The sequence below is a fragment of the Lepidochelys kempii genome, chromosome 4 (assembly GCF_965140285.1).
Source record: "Lepidochelys kempii isolate rLepKem1 chromosome 4, rLepKem1.hap1, whole genome shotgun sequence".
Classification (NCBI taxonomy): domain Eukaryota; kingdom Metazoa; phylum Chordata; order Testudines; family Cheloniidae; genus Lepidochelys; species Lepidochelys kempii.
Window position 1 is genome coordinate 80,794,991 of NC_136383.1, and position 17,256 is coordinate 80,812,246.

Sequence of the window (17,256 nt, forward strand, 5' to 3'; positions counted from 1 at the left end):
GGGGATGTTTTTCAGAAATAACTATAATTTAATGTTATTTTTGTTACCCTAGGATGAGTGGCCTCCTTCATCAGAGACAGAGGTGTCCTTGGTTTTGGTCTGACTTGATATACCTTATGTTCCAAGAAGGAAGGGAACATAATAGAAGTCTCAAGATTCTTCACAGTTTTACTGACAATGTAACCCTGTTATTCCTTTTTTTTATTGTGTCCCAGTCAAAGGAGAGAAATACTGTAGTAAATATAGAGATTTCAGATTGTGAATGTGGTGGCTGGGCATTCAACCATTGGAAATATCACCTTATCTGAGAGATGTGTCTGAGATAGGAAAACAGAATGTTTATAATATTTAGGCCCTAAAGGAATGCCCTGAAGGGAAAGACACGATAACTAAGAATTTATTGCCTGAGTGTTGGTTTCAGCTAAAGGGTAACACTTACATGGGAATAGTACAACCATTTATACTTGTACACTTTAGTTGGGGGAGGAGGGGAAGCCACAGAAAATTATCTTAATTCCCTTAACATACAGTGTACTGAACAGCTTAAAATAATCTAGCACTTCACCATTAGTCTTGTAACAGCTCTAAAAATCACAGCTGTTGCAAATGCTAAGACTCATTCTTTATTATTCCATGCTTTAAATAAAGAGTTTAAAAACTGCCCTACCTTTATTTTTAAATCTGTTTCAATCAAGCAATACAAAGTGATTACTACCTAAAGACCAGGTTCTGTGGTGACAGGAAGTTGAGTTAATGGAAGCTGTGCACCCATATCTGAGATCAGAATTTGCCCTTTAAAGAAGAAAGTTCAGTCACAGGACCTGATTTTCCTCTCATTTAGAGTCAGTCCCTATGCCCATTGTCTTCAGTGGCGCAGGAATCAGCCCTTAAATCACTGTAGCTCCATGGCAGTCAATGGAGTTACACCAGTGAAAAGGCCAGGAGACTCAGGTACCACATCTGAATGGGATTCTTCATCCTTTTGGTGTTGATTTGCATTCTGTGCAATGCCTCATTACTATACAGTTTTGTGATGTTGCCTGCTAAGGCAGCAGCACTGTGCTGAGGCTCAGAAATGAAGAACAATCAAAGCAAGGAGTCAACAAAGTGTTCCTGTCTGTAGCACAGGTGCATACTCCTAAGTAGCCTGTTTGTGAAAAAGCAGGACATAAAACCTCAGAATATATATGATTCACTGCATGGACAAGTGCAATCTCAACGTGCAATAGCGAAACAAGTACGAGGGGGATGGGATAGGTCCTTTTCTACCCCCAACCAATGCATAGTATAGAGTCAGGGATACAGTGAATTTTTAAATATGTGGGATAAAAATTATTTTTAAGTATATACAAACAGGGGCCACACATCATTAGATTGTGGAATTTAAGCCATGAACTATGTATACATTTCTATATTAAAGATTATTGCAGAAAAATCCCGTGAAATAAAGAACCATGAACAACATAAAACTGACTTTGAAGGCAAATGTGAACAAAGTGGATCCAAAAAGAGAAGAGCTTTTCTTGATATGCTTCTGAATGCAACTGATGACAAAGGGAACAGACTGAGTTACATGGATATTCGAGAGGAAGTGGATACTTTCATGTTTGAGGTACCCCAAAGAGCTGTAGACTTTCAGAACTTGAGATCTGTTACAGAACTGAAGTTTTCCTCTTACTGGAACAGAAGCTTTACTTTTATTATTCAGTCATAACTGTAATTGTGTAGGAGGAATGTAAGAAGAGTCTGATGCACATATTGCAATATAGAATCTCATTCTTCAGAATAAAAAATATATCCAGAGCAAGAAATCTTCAATATTGTGAGTTGCAATGTTGTGGTGAAAAGAAAAGGAGGACTTGTGGCACCTTAGAGACTAACCCATTTATTTGAGCATGAGCTTCGATGAAGTGAGCTGTAGCTCACGAAAGCTCATGCTCAAATAAATGGGTTAGTCTCTAAGGTGCCACAAGTACTCCTTTTCTTTTTGCGAATACAGACTAACATGGCTGTTACTCTGAAATGTTGTGGTAGAAAGTTGCACTGGCAGAACTATGTGCCCAGTCCTGCAAAGTGAGCACTCCCCACTCACACCAATAGTCCAATGACTATTGTGGAACTACTGCCAGGGGCCAGGGTTTGCAGGCCTGGACCTGTAGGTCCTCATCCAAAGCCTATCCAAGTCAAAGGGAGTCTTTCTGTTGACTTGAATGGACTTTGGATCAGGCTCTTAGTGAGGAAGCTGTATAATACCTACCTAGACTAGATAGATATATACCTAGAAATAAAGAAATTGCTGCACCTGATATGAACTGTGCTAATCTCTTCCCACACTGAAATCTCTCCATGCTACTAATCGCGTTGTCAGCTGTCTTTAGTACCTTTCCATTACTGTTATATCCATTGTGACACAGGATAACTGGAAGTGATCGCACTGGGCCTGATTCACTGCTGTATTGCTCGTTTTCTGCTGGTGTAACTCTTTATTCCCAGAGGCAGTGGAATTAATTGTACCATGGTCACTATTAATCTGGGGCTCGATTATAGCAAATTTGATTAAAATTAAGATATTGATCAAATCTGTTGCTAGTGAACATTCCCTTGTTTTCATTAGCATACAGTACCTGACTGGATCAGTTTTATGTTTATAACATATAATTTTAGGAAAATTATATTCCTATGCCCTTTTGTGGTAATTGATGGTAATACTGTATTTACAGTCCCATGATGAAAAAGATAATAGTGAGTAACTTATATACTTTATATTTCATTGTAAAGCAGTGAAGAAAGGTAAATGTCCCTCCAACAATTGACTGTGGGGGAAAATAGTGACTTTAAGATTACTGTATAGTGTTTAAATTATTGTGACTGTCCAGAGAGATTTAGTGAGTCAACCAGTTTATGTCTAAAAGGAAGTAATAGCAAACCTCTTCCTCAGAGTTTGAATGCAGAGGAAGACCGTTCACCGGGTCAGCATAGACTAGCTATGTAATAGAAGAGGGATGGCAAAGTTAACAAGTCTGCTTGTTAACATTATGATTCTGCCCCCGCCCCCATATTAGTCTCCATCCATCATATTACACAACTGGTTATTTCCAGTTCAATCTTAGGTACTGGATTGTTACATGGATTCATATATTCTTAGCTTTTCTTCTGTATCTGTACAAAAAGAAACGGAGTACTTGTGGCACCTTAGAGACTAACCAATTTATTTGATTAAATACTACAAGTATTTGTATAAATACTACAGCTCACTTCATCGGATGCATACTGTGGAAAATACAGAAGATGTTCGTATACATACAAACCATGAAAAAATGGGTGTTTACCACTACAAAAGGTTTTCTCTCCCCCCACCCCACTCTCCTGCTGGTAATAGCTTATCTAAAGTGATCACTCTCCTTACAATGTATATGATAATCAAGTTGGGCCATTTCCAGCACAAATCCAGGTTTCCCCCCCACACACACACACACACTCCCACTCTCCTGTTGGTAATAGCTTATCTAAAGTGATCACTCTCCTTACAATGTGTATGATAATCAAGGTGGGCCATTTCCAGCACAAATCCAGAGTTTAACAAGAACTTCAGAGGGGCGGGTGGAGGGGTAGGAAAAAACAAGGGGAAATAGGTTACCTTGCAAAATGACTTAGCCACTCCCAGTCTCTATTCAAGCCTAAGTTAATTGTATCCAATTTACAAATGAATTCCCATTCAACAGTCTCTTGCTGGAGTCTGGTTTTGAAGTTTTTCTGTTGTAATATCGCAACTTTCATGTCTGTAATCGCGTGACCAGAGAGATTGAAGTGTTCTCCGACTGGTTTATGAAAGTTATAATTCTTGACATCTGATTTGTGTCCATTTATTCTTTTACGTAGAGACTGTCCAGTTTGCCCAATGCACATGGCAGAGGGGTATTGCTGGCACATGATGGCATTTATCACATTGGTAGATGTGCAGGTGAATGAGCCTCTGATAGTGTGGCTGATGTTATTAGGCCCTGTGATGGTGTCCCCTGAATAGATATGTGGGCACAGTTGGCAACGGGCTTTGTTGCAAGGATAGGTTCCTGAATTAATGGTTCTGTTGTGTAGTATGTGGTTGCTGGTGAGTATTCGCTTCATGTTGGTGGGCTGTCTGTAGGCAAGGGCTGGCTTGTCTCCCAAGATTTGTGAGAGTGTTGGGTCATCCTTCAGGATAGGTTGTAGATCCTTAATAATGCGTTGGAGGGGTTTTAGTTGGGGGCTGAAGGTGACGGCTAGTGGCGTTCTGTTATTTTCTTCGTTAGGCCTGTCCTGTGGTAGGTGACTTCTGGGAACTCTTCTGGCTCTATCAATCTGTTTCTTCACTTCTGCAGGTGGGTATTGTAGTTGTAAGAATGCTTGATAGAGATCTTGTAGGTGTTTGTCTCTGTCTGAGGGGTTGGAGCAAATGCACTTGTATCGCAGAGCTTGGCTGTAGACGATGGATCGTGTGGTGTGGTCAGGGTGAAAGCTGGAGGCATGTAAGTAGGAATAGCGGTCAGTACGTTTCCGGTATAGGGTGGTGTTTATGTGACCATCGTTTATTAGCACTGTAGTGTCCAGGAAGTGGATCTCTTGTGTGGACTGGACCAGGCTGAGGTTGATGGTGGGATGGAAATTGTTGAAATCGTGGTGGAATTCCTCAAGGGCTTCTTTTCCATGGGTCCAGATGATGATGATGTTATCAATATAGCGCAAGTAGAGTAGGGGCGTTAGGGGACGAGAGCTGAGGAAGCGTTGTTCTAAGTCAGCGATAAAAATGTTGGCATACTGTGGGGCCATGCGGGTACCCATAGCAGTGCCGCTGATTTGAAGGTATACATTGTCCCCAAATGTAAAATAGTTATGGGTAAGGACAAAGTCACAAAGTTCAGCCACCAGGTTAGCCGTGACATTATCGGGGATAGTGTTCTTGATGGCTTGTAGTCCATCTTTGTGTGGAATGTTGGTGTAGAGGGCTTCTACATCCATAGTGGCCAGGATGGTGTTATCAGGAAGATCACCTCAGGGCCTACGCTACCAGCACTCCCAACTACCTTCGAGACACCACTGACTCCTGAGGAAACTACAATCCATCGGTGATCTTCCTGATAACACCACCGTTCCTCAGACGTTCTTGTTAAACCCTGGATTTGTGCTGGAAATGGCCCACCTTGATTATCATACACATTGTAAGGAGAGTGATCACTTTAGATAAGCTATTACCAGCAGGAGAGTGGGGTGGGGGGAGAGAAAACCTTTTGTAGTGGTAAACACCCATTTTTTCATGGTTTGTATGTATAAGAACATCTTCTGTATTTTCCACAGTATGCATCCGATGAAGTGAGCTGTAGCTCACGAAAGCTTATGCTCAAATAAATTGGTTAGTCTCTAAAGTGCCACAAGTACTCCTTTTCTTTTTGCGAATACAGACTAACACGGCTGTTACTCTGTATCTATACAGTTAGGCTACATCACTAAAATATCTCTAATTCCTTGAATATATTTAATTTCATATTCATGAGGATAATGCAGATCTGAACATCTGAGTAAATCTGTACCTCTAGGGGCATGATACAACAGCTGCTGCTATGAGCTGGGCCATCTACTTACTTGGATGTCATCCAGAAGCCCAGAAGAAAGTTCACAGAGAATTGGATGAAGTGTTTGGTTAGTTTCTATCCTTTGCTTCTTTGTAGGTGTAAGTTTGCACTGACAGTATATGGTTTAATAGTCATTTCTATCTAGAGATTTATAAAGGAAAATAAACACCTGCTGTGCCACTGTACATGCTGTAACTCTTCTGTGTATAAAGACACGCCAGTGGTAGTTGGTTTGATGCTAAGGGAAGTATGACAGATCTCAAAGATTGCAAAGTCTTTCGGGCAGGTACCATCTCTTTGTTGTATATTTGTACCGCGCTTATCACAATGGAATCCTGGTCCATGACTTGGGCTCCTAGGTGCTACTGCAATAAAAATAATCCGTAGGGCTCTGAGTCTATCCCAGAGGTCACGGAAGTCACGGATTCCTTGATTTTCCATGACCTCCATGACTTCTGCAGCAGCCGGTGTGCCTGACTCCAGGGCCACCCAGGCAGCTGGCCCCGGGGACAGCCACTCCAGCCACTGCTGGAGCAGCTCTGCAGCCAGCTGCTGGGGTGGCCCCTGGGCCGGCTGCACTGTTCCCCGCTGGGGCAGCCCCGGGGTCCGCTCCAGCAGTGGCTGGAGCAGCTGGCCCCGGGGACTGCCTGAGCAGTGGGGGTGGTGGGAGCAGAAGCGAGTGGGTGGCCCCGAGGGCAGCTGGACCAGTTGCTGCGGGGTAGCCCCCAACAGCTGGTGCCACTGGCCCCTGCCCTCCCTGAGCAATGTCCCCCTAGCCTCTCCCCCCCAGAGCAGCGTCCCACTTTCCCAGCTAAGATTTAGTCAGGGGTATATAGAAAAGTCCCAGACAGGCCATCTATGACGTTCCCCTCTGGTGTTATCTAGACTGGTGATCTGCTAGGTCACTCCAGTTCTTGACTCTGGGAGCCAGCCTTACCCTGCTCTGCTGTGAGAACCCCCATTCCTAGGCTGTTCACGCACAGCCTCTGGCACGTAAGCTGCTCTTTGGATTGTGCAACTGAATGATACTAGCCAATATCTGCGGTCCCAGACACAAACCCTAGGAACCTCCATCTTGCAGTGTCCAGTTATGCCTGCTGGATGCTGAAAGCTTATATTAGTTCGTCAGTTTAACGAATAAATTGCTATGTACCAGGCTTGTTATCCCAAGGGGAGTCTCTGACACGCTTTAAACCAAGCACACTGCTTCAGGTAGAATAAACAAAGAGATTTATTACTATAAAGATAGATTTTAAGTGATTATAAGACAAAGCATAACAAGGTGGATTTGGTCAAATGAAATAAAAGTAAAATGCATTCTAAGCTGATCTTAACACTTTCAGTGCCCTTACAAACTGAGATGCGTCTCACCACAAGCTGGCTGGTTGCCCTTCAGCCAGGCTCTCCCCTTTGATCAGCGCTTCAGTCGCTTGGTGTGGTGTCTGTAGATGGAGGTAGAAGAGAGAGGAAGAGCATGGCAAATCTCTCTTCCTTTTTCTTTTATCATGTTCTTTCTTCCCTCTTGGCTTCGCCCCTTCCCCCCGGTCCCCCGAGTCAGGTGAGCATTACCTCATCACAGTCCCAAACTGACCAAAGGAAGGGGAGTGACTCACTCAAAAGTCCAACAGATCCTTTGTTGTTGCCTAAGCCAGTGTCCTTTGTTCCTGTGAGGCTGGGCTGGGTTTGTCCCATACATGCCCTGATGAGGTGTGAACTGCCCCTCTGCTCTTGGGGACTTTTTGCCTGGGCTTACTTTAAGCCATGAAGACACATTTTCAGCCTCATAATTATGTACATGAAATTACAACCTATAACATTACTATAACAACAATTACTATAACATCAGTATAACAACAATGCTCATGTTGCCTTCCAAAGACACCTGACATGACAAACTTTGCATTGGATACCACGCAGTCATTTTACAAGGATGAACATGGGGATGCGGGGTGTTTCCCCTGAGGTACTGAGCATCACACCATGAATTTTTGTTTATTGCATGTGACCTGTCTGACTTTTACTAAAAATACCCATGATTAAATTGTAGGCTTAATAATAATAATTGTAGTTGAAGAAAGTCACAAGAATAAATATTTGGACAAATGATTCAAACTCATAAGTGTAACCCACATGCCTAACAGGGAGATATCTCTTTAAGAGATCTGTAGGGGGTAGGAATGAGTTGTGTCTGGGTCATTGTTGCTAGGCAAATGCACAATTAACTCTCCACACTCAGAAGTTTCTGGAATTGTGGGTGGCAATTTTGGGTATGCTCAAAAGGTTCCCTGTTACTGGACTCAAACTCCATGAGGGCTAGTAGTCACGGCAGCTGCTTTACAAAAGACCATGTTCCTTGTGTGGGTTCGAAGAAGCTGAGCCACAGGAGCTGAAAGCAGGCTGTTGTAATTAATTCTGAAGTATTTTGCAGCAGGTTTTTTTTAATCTGTATACTTAAAGTGAGTGCTCGTTTAATTAATTAGCTGACTAGTGTGTGCCCCCCCTTTGGGGATGCTATGCAGCCCCGCCCCTTCCACAGGAGGCCCCGCCTCATCACCGCTCCCATCTGCCACAGCCCTGAGCTCCCCCACCCCCACAGCTGGAGGAACCCCAGCCATCCCCAGCACTGGGCTTGGGGAAAGGGTGGAGCATGGGCAGGGCCAGGGCTTGGCTTAGGGGAGGCTTAGCCTCCCCTGGCCTATTATACCCGCCACCCATGCTAGCTAACTGAGTGATTGCAGCAGAGGAAGAGGAACGGTCTGCATGAATTCCAGTTGGAGGTTTCTGCAAGCAAGAGGAAAGAATTTATTGCTGCAGTGCTTTTAACTCAGCAGACTGTAACTGAGACTCAGGTGAATTCTACCTTAGCTTTTGGGAACTCTGAGTTTCTTATCACTGTGTTTCTGTGGGGACTGACCTGTTAAGATTTAATTTGTCTTCTTTATTTCTGTTATGTTTAATTGTGAAGATCATGTATGTGGATTATAAAGGAGCCATGTTATGATGTAGAAATTAAGTTGTTATTATGACTATTATTATTATGTTTTTGTCATTATAAAGTTGGTACTTAAGAATTAAGTTAATTCCTTTTGTTCTTTTTGGATTTGAATGTGGGGAGGTTGATCTTGTGCAATCCTAGCTGAAAATCCTCAGTGACTGAATTCTGGGTCTCCAGGTGCTTTTCGATGGGAGCTGGGTTCTTTTAAGCACTGGAGAAGGGCAATGATGTAAACTCTAGCCCATTCAAAGGTTATGTAAGCCCAGTGGTGGAGTTGTACTTTTGTCAGCATTTAAGAGAGTTGGGAGCCCCTTAAGATAGCTTGTGTCTTTAGTCTGATTAGGACAGTTGTTTCTCACACCCCTGTTGTCATTCTGATCAGGGAACTCTGACCGGCCTGTCACAATGGATGACCTTAAGAAGCTCCGGTATCTTGAGTGTGTCATTAAAGAAGCCCTTCGTCTCTTCCCTTCTGTTCCATCCTTTGCCCGCACCACAAGTGAAGATTGCCATATTAGTAAGTAGTAGTATTTATTATTATTTTTTATTTTCATAGTGTGTAGGTGCCCCTGCCATGTACCAGGACCCTTTTAGGCTAGGTACTACTGTACAAAGAAAGTACAAAAAGATGTTCCCTGTCCCAAAGGACTTACAATCTACATATAAGACAAGGAAGAGCAGATGGATACAGACAGACCAATGTGGAGTACAAGAAAGCAATAAGACACTATTGGTTAGCAGGTTAGCCTCTTACGTCAGCACAACTGTAGTCTAGTCCAGGGATAGGCAACCTATGGCATGGGTATCAAAGGCGGCACGTGAGCTGATTTTCAGTGGTACTCACAGTGCCTGGGTCCTGGCCACCGGTCTGAGGGGCTCGGCATTTTAATTTAATTTTAAATGAAGCTTCTGAAACATTTTTAAAAACCTTGTTTACTTTACATACAACAATAGGTTAGTTATGTATTATAGACTTATAGAAAGAAACCTAAAAATGCTAAAATGTATTACTGGCATGTGAAACCTTAAATTAGAGTGAATAAATGAAGACTCGGCACACCACTTCTGAAAGGTTGCCAACCCCTGGTCTAGACATTGTCAAGTTTTTGAAGGGCTCGCTGCAAAAGAGAGTTTTGAAGGAGGAGGATGAGTTAGTTTTGTGGATGTTTACAGGTAGTAGATCTCAGCCTTGTCTGTATTCATCATTTTTAGGTATGAGAGGTATCTGCTGTCACGGTGATGCATAAGTAAAGAACCGTTTTTGTGCTTTCTATCCATTTATAGGAAGCCACTTACTTTACCGGCTTGTTGTTTCTTTTTTTGCAGGAGGATTTAAGATACCAAAAGGTACACAGGTAATCATTGTTACTTATGCACTGCACAGAGATCCAGAGGTTTTCCCAGATCCTGAGGAATTCAGGCCTGAGCGATTCTTCCCTGAGAATTCTAGTGGAAGGCATATATATGCGTATGTGCCCTTCTCTGCTGGATCCAGAAACTGCATTGGTACGTAGGTGATAAAAACCAAAGTGTAATAGGCCTCTGTTGGGAGGCTAACACTGGCCCTTTATGAAGGAATATATCAGTGCACCTAAGACTGGTTAGTTGACCCCTCCTCCCCATTAGACTTAAGAGAGGATACTTGGGCCATAGAGGGAAGGAGAAACGGTGAGCCAGAGACATGGAGTATCAGAGCTTGAGAGGAGTCAGAGACAGGAAGCACCAGGAAAGAGCTGTCAAGCGTTGCTTGGGAGAGCTACAAGAGACCTGGTAGTTACAGCTGAGTTCTGAGGAGAGCTGGAACAGAACTGCTGGTGAGAACTGACTGAAGTTGGGACCCTGATGAGCAGAAGGCTTGGGCAGTGGCCGCGAGGCAAAAAGGAAAGATCCAGCTTGGCCAGGGGAAGCTGAGCCTGGAAGCAAGAGGGTGGACTCTGGAAGGATGTTCCCTGAGCAGGGGTAGGGCTCCCAGACAGCGAGACCTGGGGAATAGAATGCTGTGGAGAGCTCTCTTGTGGGAGACCTGACTTGGGGGAGCTGTGGGAAGAATCATGAGACTGGTCACTCTCTGGTGCATTACCTGGAGAGCAGGCCCTGCCTAGATCAGGAGTCAAAGGGTCTGGGAACACAGGACTGCTGTTGACTGCCAGTGGGTAACCTGGAGGTAACCTGGAGGGGAATGGAAAAATAGTTGTACCTTTATGCTTACTGTGGGTTTGTCAAGAATGGTTTTTCTACAAGGGTTTTGGGGGAATTAATACACTGGTATATTTGAATAAATTACTCTGAGTGGCAGGCTTTGTATTGGACACTGAGAGACTGTTTCATAGGTGAACAAAAAGGGGAAACTGAGGCAGGGGCACCTGTCATGCTGTAGCCTGCTGTTGGAGGGTGCTGTGTAGCATGCCCCACACAAGGTTGCCTCATGATAGCCTTCATACTTGGTTATTGAACTTACCACTAAGACTGGTTAGATGAAGTTACCTTTGCTGCAGTACCCACAGCAGAGCTTATGCATTCGAATGGAAATGTAATCCTGTGTGCTTAATAACTGAGGCAGAGCAATTCTTACTGGTACCTCATTCTTCAGACTGATGAAATATTTACATTTTCTTTCTTCCCATGGGGTTCTTCAGAGTCTACTTTGTTTCCTCCTTACTGGGACTTGATCCACATGTAACTCTGTGTCATGCTAACATCAGTTCTGTCTCAAGAGGGCTGGGCCTGGTTTCCATCAGAGTTCAGAGCCACTCAAAGACACCATGGCAGCTCACTAGGGAACAGCATGAGCCACTCTCTCTCTCCCTCCCCTTGGGATATGTTTGCTGGCTATTCTATGATCCCAACCACTGGTGGACTGCAGCCTGGAGGAGAAAATTTAAGACCCCCTTTCAGTCTTCTGCAGTAACTGCTGAGGTGTTCACTGAGCTCCTAAAACTTGTAAGCAGTCCAGGGAAGGGACTGTGTCTGCACTTGTTTCTCTGAAGCACCTAACACAGTTGTGTAGGTTCAGAAATAAACAACTTTTGGAGAATTGTATGTAGTATATAGTTGGTGTGACATTAAAGGAACTGTTTCTTTGTGGATCCTTATTCCGGAGGTTCTGTTCTACCACATTAACTATGAATGATGCAAAGTATTGAGAGGAAGGCAAATTTCTGTTGTTCTGATCTCATTTCATTTTCAGGATTTCATTCCATTTTGAATGGGTCAGTCCCAATGACAGAAGCACAATTGCAGGCAAAGCTCTCAGCAACAGCTGTTGAGACTCTTCTGTCAGCAATACAAAGTAGACATTCTTAGGAGTCCAAATACAAATGAAGTTAATTAAAAAAAACCAAACCCAAATCAAACAAACAAAGCCAAAGATTACGTTTTACTCTTGAGCAGATCTTTGCACATTGAAAGACGATCTAACTTATCATAATCAGGCTAATTATTGTTTCTAGTGCACCCAAATTGTTTGAGGTATTTTACAGGCATACAGATTCCTGCCTAGGCAGCTTGCAGTCTGAACAGACAATGTACAGAGAAGGGGTTGAGGGAAGGGAGAGAGACACTGTCAGACTTCAAAGCAACTGCATATATGTTTTCCCTTTATGATCAGCAAGGGCACCCACTCTAGGCTTCCAGCTCCTCAGCCATCACATCTCTGGGGTGGAGACTCATGACTCTCTCCCTCCTGACCAAGGTTTTTCTAGGTTGCAGAGTTCCCTGCCTCCTGTGAATTTCCCAGCAACTTGGACTGCCTATGCAGAGCTGCTTTGATTTTCTCCTCAGAGACTATAAACAGAAAAAGGACCCACCATTATAAGTTACCACACAGCTTTTTCTAAGCAAGCACACTTTTTCTTAAGATAAAAGCATTACAGAGAAAACATATTAAAAACAAACAAACAAAAAGTACACATCACTACACATATACACATTACTACACATGTACTAATAAACTTATCAAAGATTACCCCCATCTCCACAAGGGCTCTGGTTGGTTTCAGTCCTTCCAACCCTTCCCAAAAGATTGGGGCCCTTCCTGTGGACAGCAAGTCCTGTCTATTTGCTGGGTCAGAAAGAAGGCCCCAAGTCAGTTTAAATTCAAACTATTTATCCAAAAGTCCTTTCTTTGTCTGTTGGCCTCTGGAGAACCCAGTCTGAACTAGTATATGCGGGCCTTTCTAGGTGGTGGTACCTCATTGGAGGCTTTACTATCTGAGTGAATTTGCCTTATCACCTTGCAACTGTTCTTAGTTCCTGGAGGGGCTGTGGTTACCTGCCCCATGGAATTACATATAATCCCTGGCCCACAATGATATATAAACTTAATACAGTAAGATCTCCCAAAGATATTGCAGGAAACCGCCATAGCTCTCACAGACAGCACAACACAACTTTTAAAATCCTCTGCCTCTATAATCTTTGGCTAGCTGCCTGGTCTGTGACCCTTGTCAATTTGCTTAGCTCCTTTTTCTTTTTCTTTCTATTTTCTCCTCTCTCTACTTTTCTCTTAAACCTTTGATTATTTGTCTAATTTCTCCCTTCCCTATTTCACCAGCACACTCTACTTTTAGGATAACAATGAAATCAACAAAGCTCTCTCTTTTTTCCTTCTATGTGTGCTCTTCCTCTTCCTGCTGTCCATGTGCGGTGATCCTGGAGCTGAGCCCTTCTCTTCCTCCTCCTCCTCATTTAGGCCTAAATGTAACATAACAGGGTCACATTTTGTATTAGGTTTTCCTCCATGATACTTTAACTTTAAGTTTAAGTTTAACTTTAAGGCCAACTTTAAGCTCCAAGTGGAGGCTATGCATATTTTAAATCTGATTCTTTCCTGCTGTAGATATGGAAGGAAACAGATCTATCACAAATCCCATTCTTGGTAATATCTGTACTATCCTGAATTTGGACCATATTGGTTTATAATCTGTGACTGCAGATGCACAGTTATTCCCATGCTGCATTTTGTGAGAAATCTTTAAGTGTAATTATGAGGGCTGTTAGTACTAAACTACTATTGTTTATGTTCCAATTTAACCTGAAGGCCAGCGCTTTGCACAGGTGGAAGAGAGAGCTGTTCTAGCCATCATCCTACAACGCTTTTGGGTGGAAACAAGTCAAAAGCGAGAAGATCTTGATTTGGTCGCAGAATTAATTCTTCGCCCAAATAAGGGCATCTGGATCCAGCTGAAGAGGAGAAGAGAGTGTGTGTCATAAGAATAAAGCTTACAAGGATTTTAGATCCTAGAACATGTGCTCAGTAGTATCCTGTAGTTTATTCATCTTTAATCACATAAGAAGACTTAACAGAATTGTAAATATATCAAAATATTTCAGAATCTCTTGACCTTTTACCTATAAATATTTATCTCAGGATGTGATCTTTCCCTCCCATTCAGTTGGCTCAGGATGTCTCAGAAAGTAGCATTGACAGTTGAATGCCTTGTATCCTTACTATCCATTGTCATGGCACTTTACATCACTTTCTCTGAGACCACCATTCATATTGCTCCATGAAATGGTCAGCTGACTGACTTCTCACCCTGGAGGAAAAGTTACTAAGGTGTAGGACATGCCCAGCTTCCACTCTCCCAAGGGTAAAGGTATGGAGGTGGTCTTCCACCCACTGTCTCTTAATTAATTAATCAGTGGAGCTGTGTGAGTTTTCACCAGCTCAGGATCTGGCTCAGTACATTTAGCGATTATTCATCCAAAATTGTTTTTTTGTTGTTGTTGAGTTCATTCTGCAGTTTATGGCATGTCCCAAACTCTCCTCTCACTTAAAGCAGTGCTGTCTTACTGGCTTCAACAGAGTTATTCCTGCGTGAATGAGGGGAGAATTTCACAAATGACTTTCAGTGTGCCTATTGAAGGGAGGGAAATATATTTTCCAAAATGTATGTGTTTTTCACAGTTATTTTTGAATGTTATTGCGGCCTTGACTGTTGGATTAATTTGTCACGTAACTTATATTATATAGTATGATATAGTACATTCAGCTAACAGTCAAATCTGATTGAGATTTATATAAACCTCTGCACTTTAAATGATATTGACATTCTTTACAAATGGTTATAAATTATTAGAATGGATTTTTTGTTCAGTTTCTGGCATTTGGCTCGCAAAAGCAATCAGTAGATGAGCGTCTTTCCTTAGGAGAAAAAGAAAATTGAGGTAGCTGGATGATGAACTACCTCCCTTAATAGAGCAAAAAGAAAAGGAGTACTTGTGGCACCTTAGAGACTAACAAATTTATTAGAGCATGAGCTTTCGTGGGCTACAGCCCACTTCATCGGATGCATAGAATGGAACATATAGTAAGAATATATATATATATATATATATATACACACACACACACACACATACGAAGAACATGAAAAGGTGGACGTAGCCATACCAACTGTAAGAGGCTAATTAATTAAGATGAGCTATTATCAGCAGGAGAAAAAAAACTTTTGTAGTGATAATCAAGATGGCCCATTTAGACAGTTGACAAGAAGGTGTGAGGATACTTAACATAGGGAAATAGATTCAATATGTGTAATGACCCAGCCACTCCTATTCTCTATTCAAACCCAAGTTAATAGTATCTACTTTGTATATTAATTCAAGCTCAGCAGTTTCTCATTGGAGTCTGTTTTTGAAGCTTTTCTGTTGCAAAATTGCCACGTTTAAGTCTGTTACTGAGTGGCCAGAGAGGTTGAAGTGTTCTCCTACCGGTTTTCGAATGTTATGATTCCTGAAGTCAGATTTGTGTCCATTTATTCTTTTGTGTAGAGACTGTCCGTTTTGGCCAATGTACATGGCAGAGGGGCATTGCTGGCACATGATGACATATATCACATTGGTAGATGTGCAGGTGAACGAGCCCCTGATGGCGTGGCTAATGTGATTAGATCCTATGATGGTGTCACTTGAATAAATATGTGGACAGAGTTGGCATCGGGCTTTGTTGCAAGGATAGGTTACATAGGTTATAGAGCAGTTACTCCAGCACAAGGTGGATCTGTGTTTGCCTGGCCTGTGCACAAAGTGAGAATTTTGGTTGCCAGCACAAATAATTGTAACAATTTGACATTCAGGGTCAAAGTCTGCTCTGAGATCCGACTCCTGGTCCAAATCCTACTTGAGTCAGTTGGTGCTGCACCTAGTAATTGAGAATAGAATTTGACCCCCCCCCCAGTCATGAATTGCTGCTATTCTCACAGGGTGGACAAAGAGCTGACACGGAAGTGAAATATCATGGCAGTTTATGATTTTGTACTGTGGGGCTGGGCAGAAAGCTCTTCTCTCTCTCTACAACTCCATGAAGCACACACTTGATTGACTGTGTGGGGAGTGCCCCTCAAAAACAAGGACACTGAATTAACTCTGAAAGGGTTTGAGCCAATGAGCAGACAGGAGGTGGGATGGTTCACCAGCCTGGGAAGATTCAGAGAAGAAATAAAGAAGAAGCTGGCTAGCAAGCAGTAGCCCTGAGCTGGGGCAGAGAGAGAGAGAGACTGAACCTGGAGCTGCTGGGAGGAGAGCCAGTTGCTTGCAAAAGGGGACTTTCATAAATGCATAGCCTGGAGTTCACAAGACAGCTGAGACCACTGTTCTGAGCTCACAGGTTAGCCTGACCCAAGGGGTGGGGGATTGCATTGGCATGGGGCAGAGAGTCTGTGTGTATCTAGCCAGCCAGCGCGGGAGGGACTGCGGCTCTATCGGGGCAAGAAAGTCTGTATAACCCCTGCTAGAGTTCCTGACCTAGGTCTACTCCTTGTTTGCTTGGGTGAGATAAGTGTTGTTCTATTGTTAAGTGTAGTGCATACTCCTGACCCCTGTAGGAGAGAGTGTTGGTGTTTGTGAAGAGGTGTGTGGCTGGGACCTGGGACCCCTCTCCAATTGTTGGAATCCCCCACCTTACAATACTTTCATATAGGAAATATTGGTAATGTATTTAATGTACCTAACCTTGGTCTATTTTTAGCTATCTGGACAATATGCATTATTTTTCAATAAAGTTGTTATTAGTTAAAGATATTTTTAAACTGAAGACATATTACACAGTGTACATTTCCATGTAAAAATATAGTGGGGATGTTACAAAATGGAAAGATTAAAATTGCAACAGAGGGACACTTAATATGTTAAAAGAAAAGGAATACTTGTGGCACCTTAGAGACTAACAAATTTATTTGAGCATAAGCTTTCGTGAGCTACAGCTCACTTCATCGGATGCATTCTGTAATACATTGTTGTCTTACAGTGTTGTGAATTTGTTTATAAAATGTTGACTTTGCTACATTGCTCCCTAGATCAATAAAACAATATATCTTAAATAATCTGTTTGTACTGTGACAGTTAATGCAATGATTTTTAATATTTTTCTAATTACAAATATCTTTGAGAAATGCAAATACAATTTTCTGTGTGTATGGGTGCGCAAGCCAGGAATTGAATGATGTCCATGAAAGACTCAGAGAAGATAAATTGTTTCTAATTTGAAATTCAGAGGTCACATCCACTCTTTACTAGAGCTGGTCGAATAATTCAAAAAGTGACTTGTAAATAATTTCATGAACAAAAATAGCAAGTTCATAGAATCATAGAATCATAGAATATCAGGGTTGGAAGGGACCCCAGAAGGTCATCTAGTCCAACCCCCTGCTCAAA

The 17,256-nt window shown here is 42.5% G+C and overlaps 1 protein-coding gene across 3 annotated transcripts in view; it reads left to right on the forward strand.

Moving 5' to 3' along the window:
* The window catches only part of LOC140910580 (cytochrome P450 4V2), a 38,463-nt gene extending 21,570 nt beyond the window's left edge, over positions 1-16,893 (forward strand). For 2 of the 3 annotated variants that reach the window (XM_073341867.1, XM_073341869.2), the window contains 6 exons: positions 53-179; positions 1,421-1,612; positions 5,571-5,673; positions 8,984-9,118; positions 9,928-10,107; positions 13,640-16,893. In XM_073341867.1, the coding sequence (XP_073197968.1) occupies positions 53-179; positions 1,421-1,612; positions 5,571-5,673; positions 8,984-9,118; positions 9,928-10,107; positions 13,640-13,812 (910 nt within the window). In that variant the 3' untranslated portion in view covers positions 13,813-16,893. Of the gene's footprint in view, positions 1-52; positions 180-1,420; positions 1,613-5,570; positions 5,674-8,983; positions 9,119-9,927; positions 10,108-11,237; positions 11,686-13,639 lie in introns of those variants that run through there. The other variant, XM_073341868.1, reaches the window with a different exon arrangement.
* The last annotated feature ends 363 nt before the right edge of the window (positions 16,894-17,256 follow it).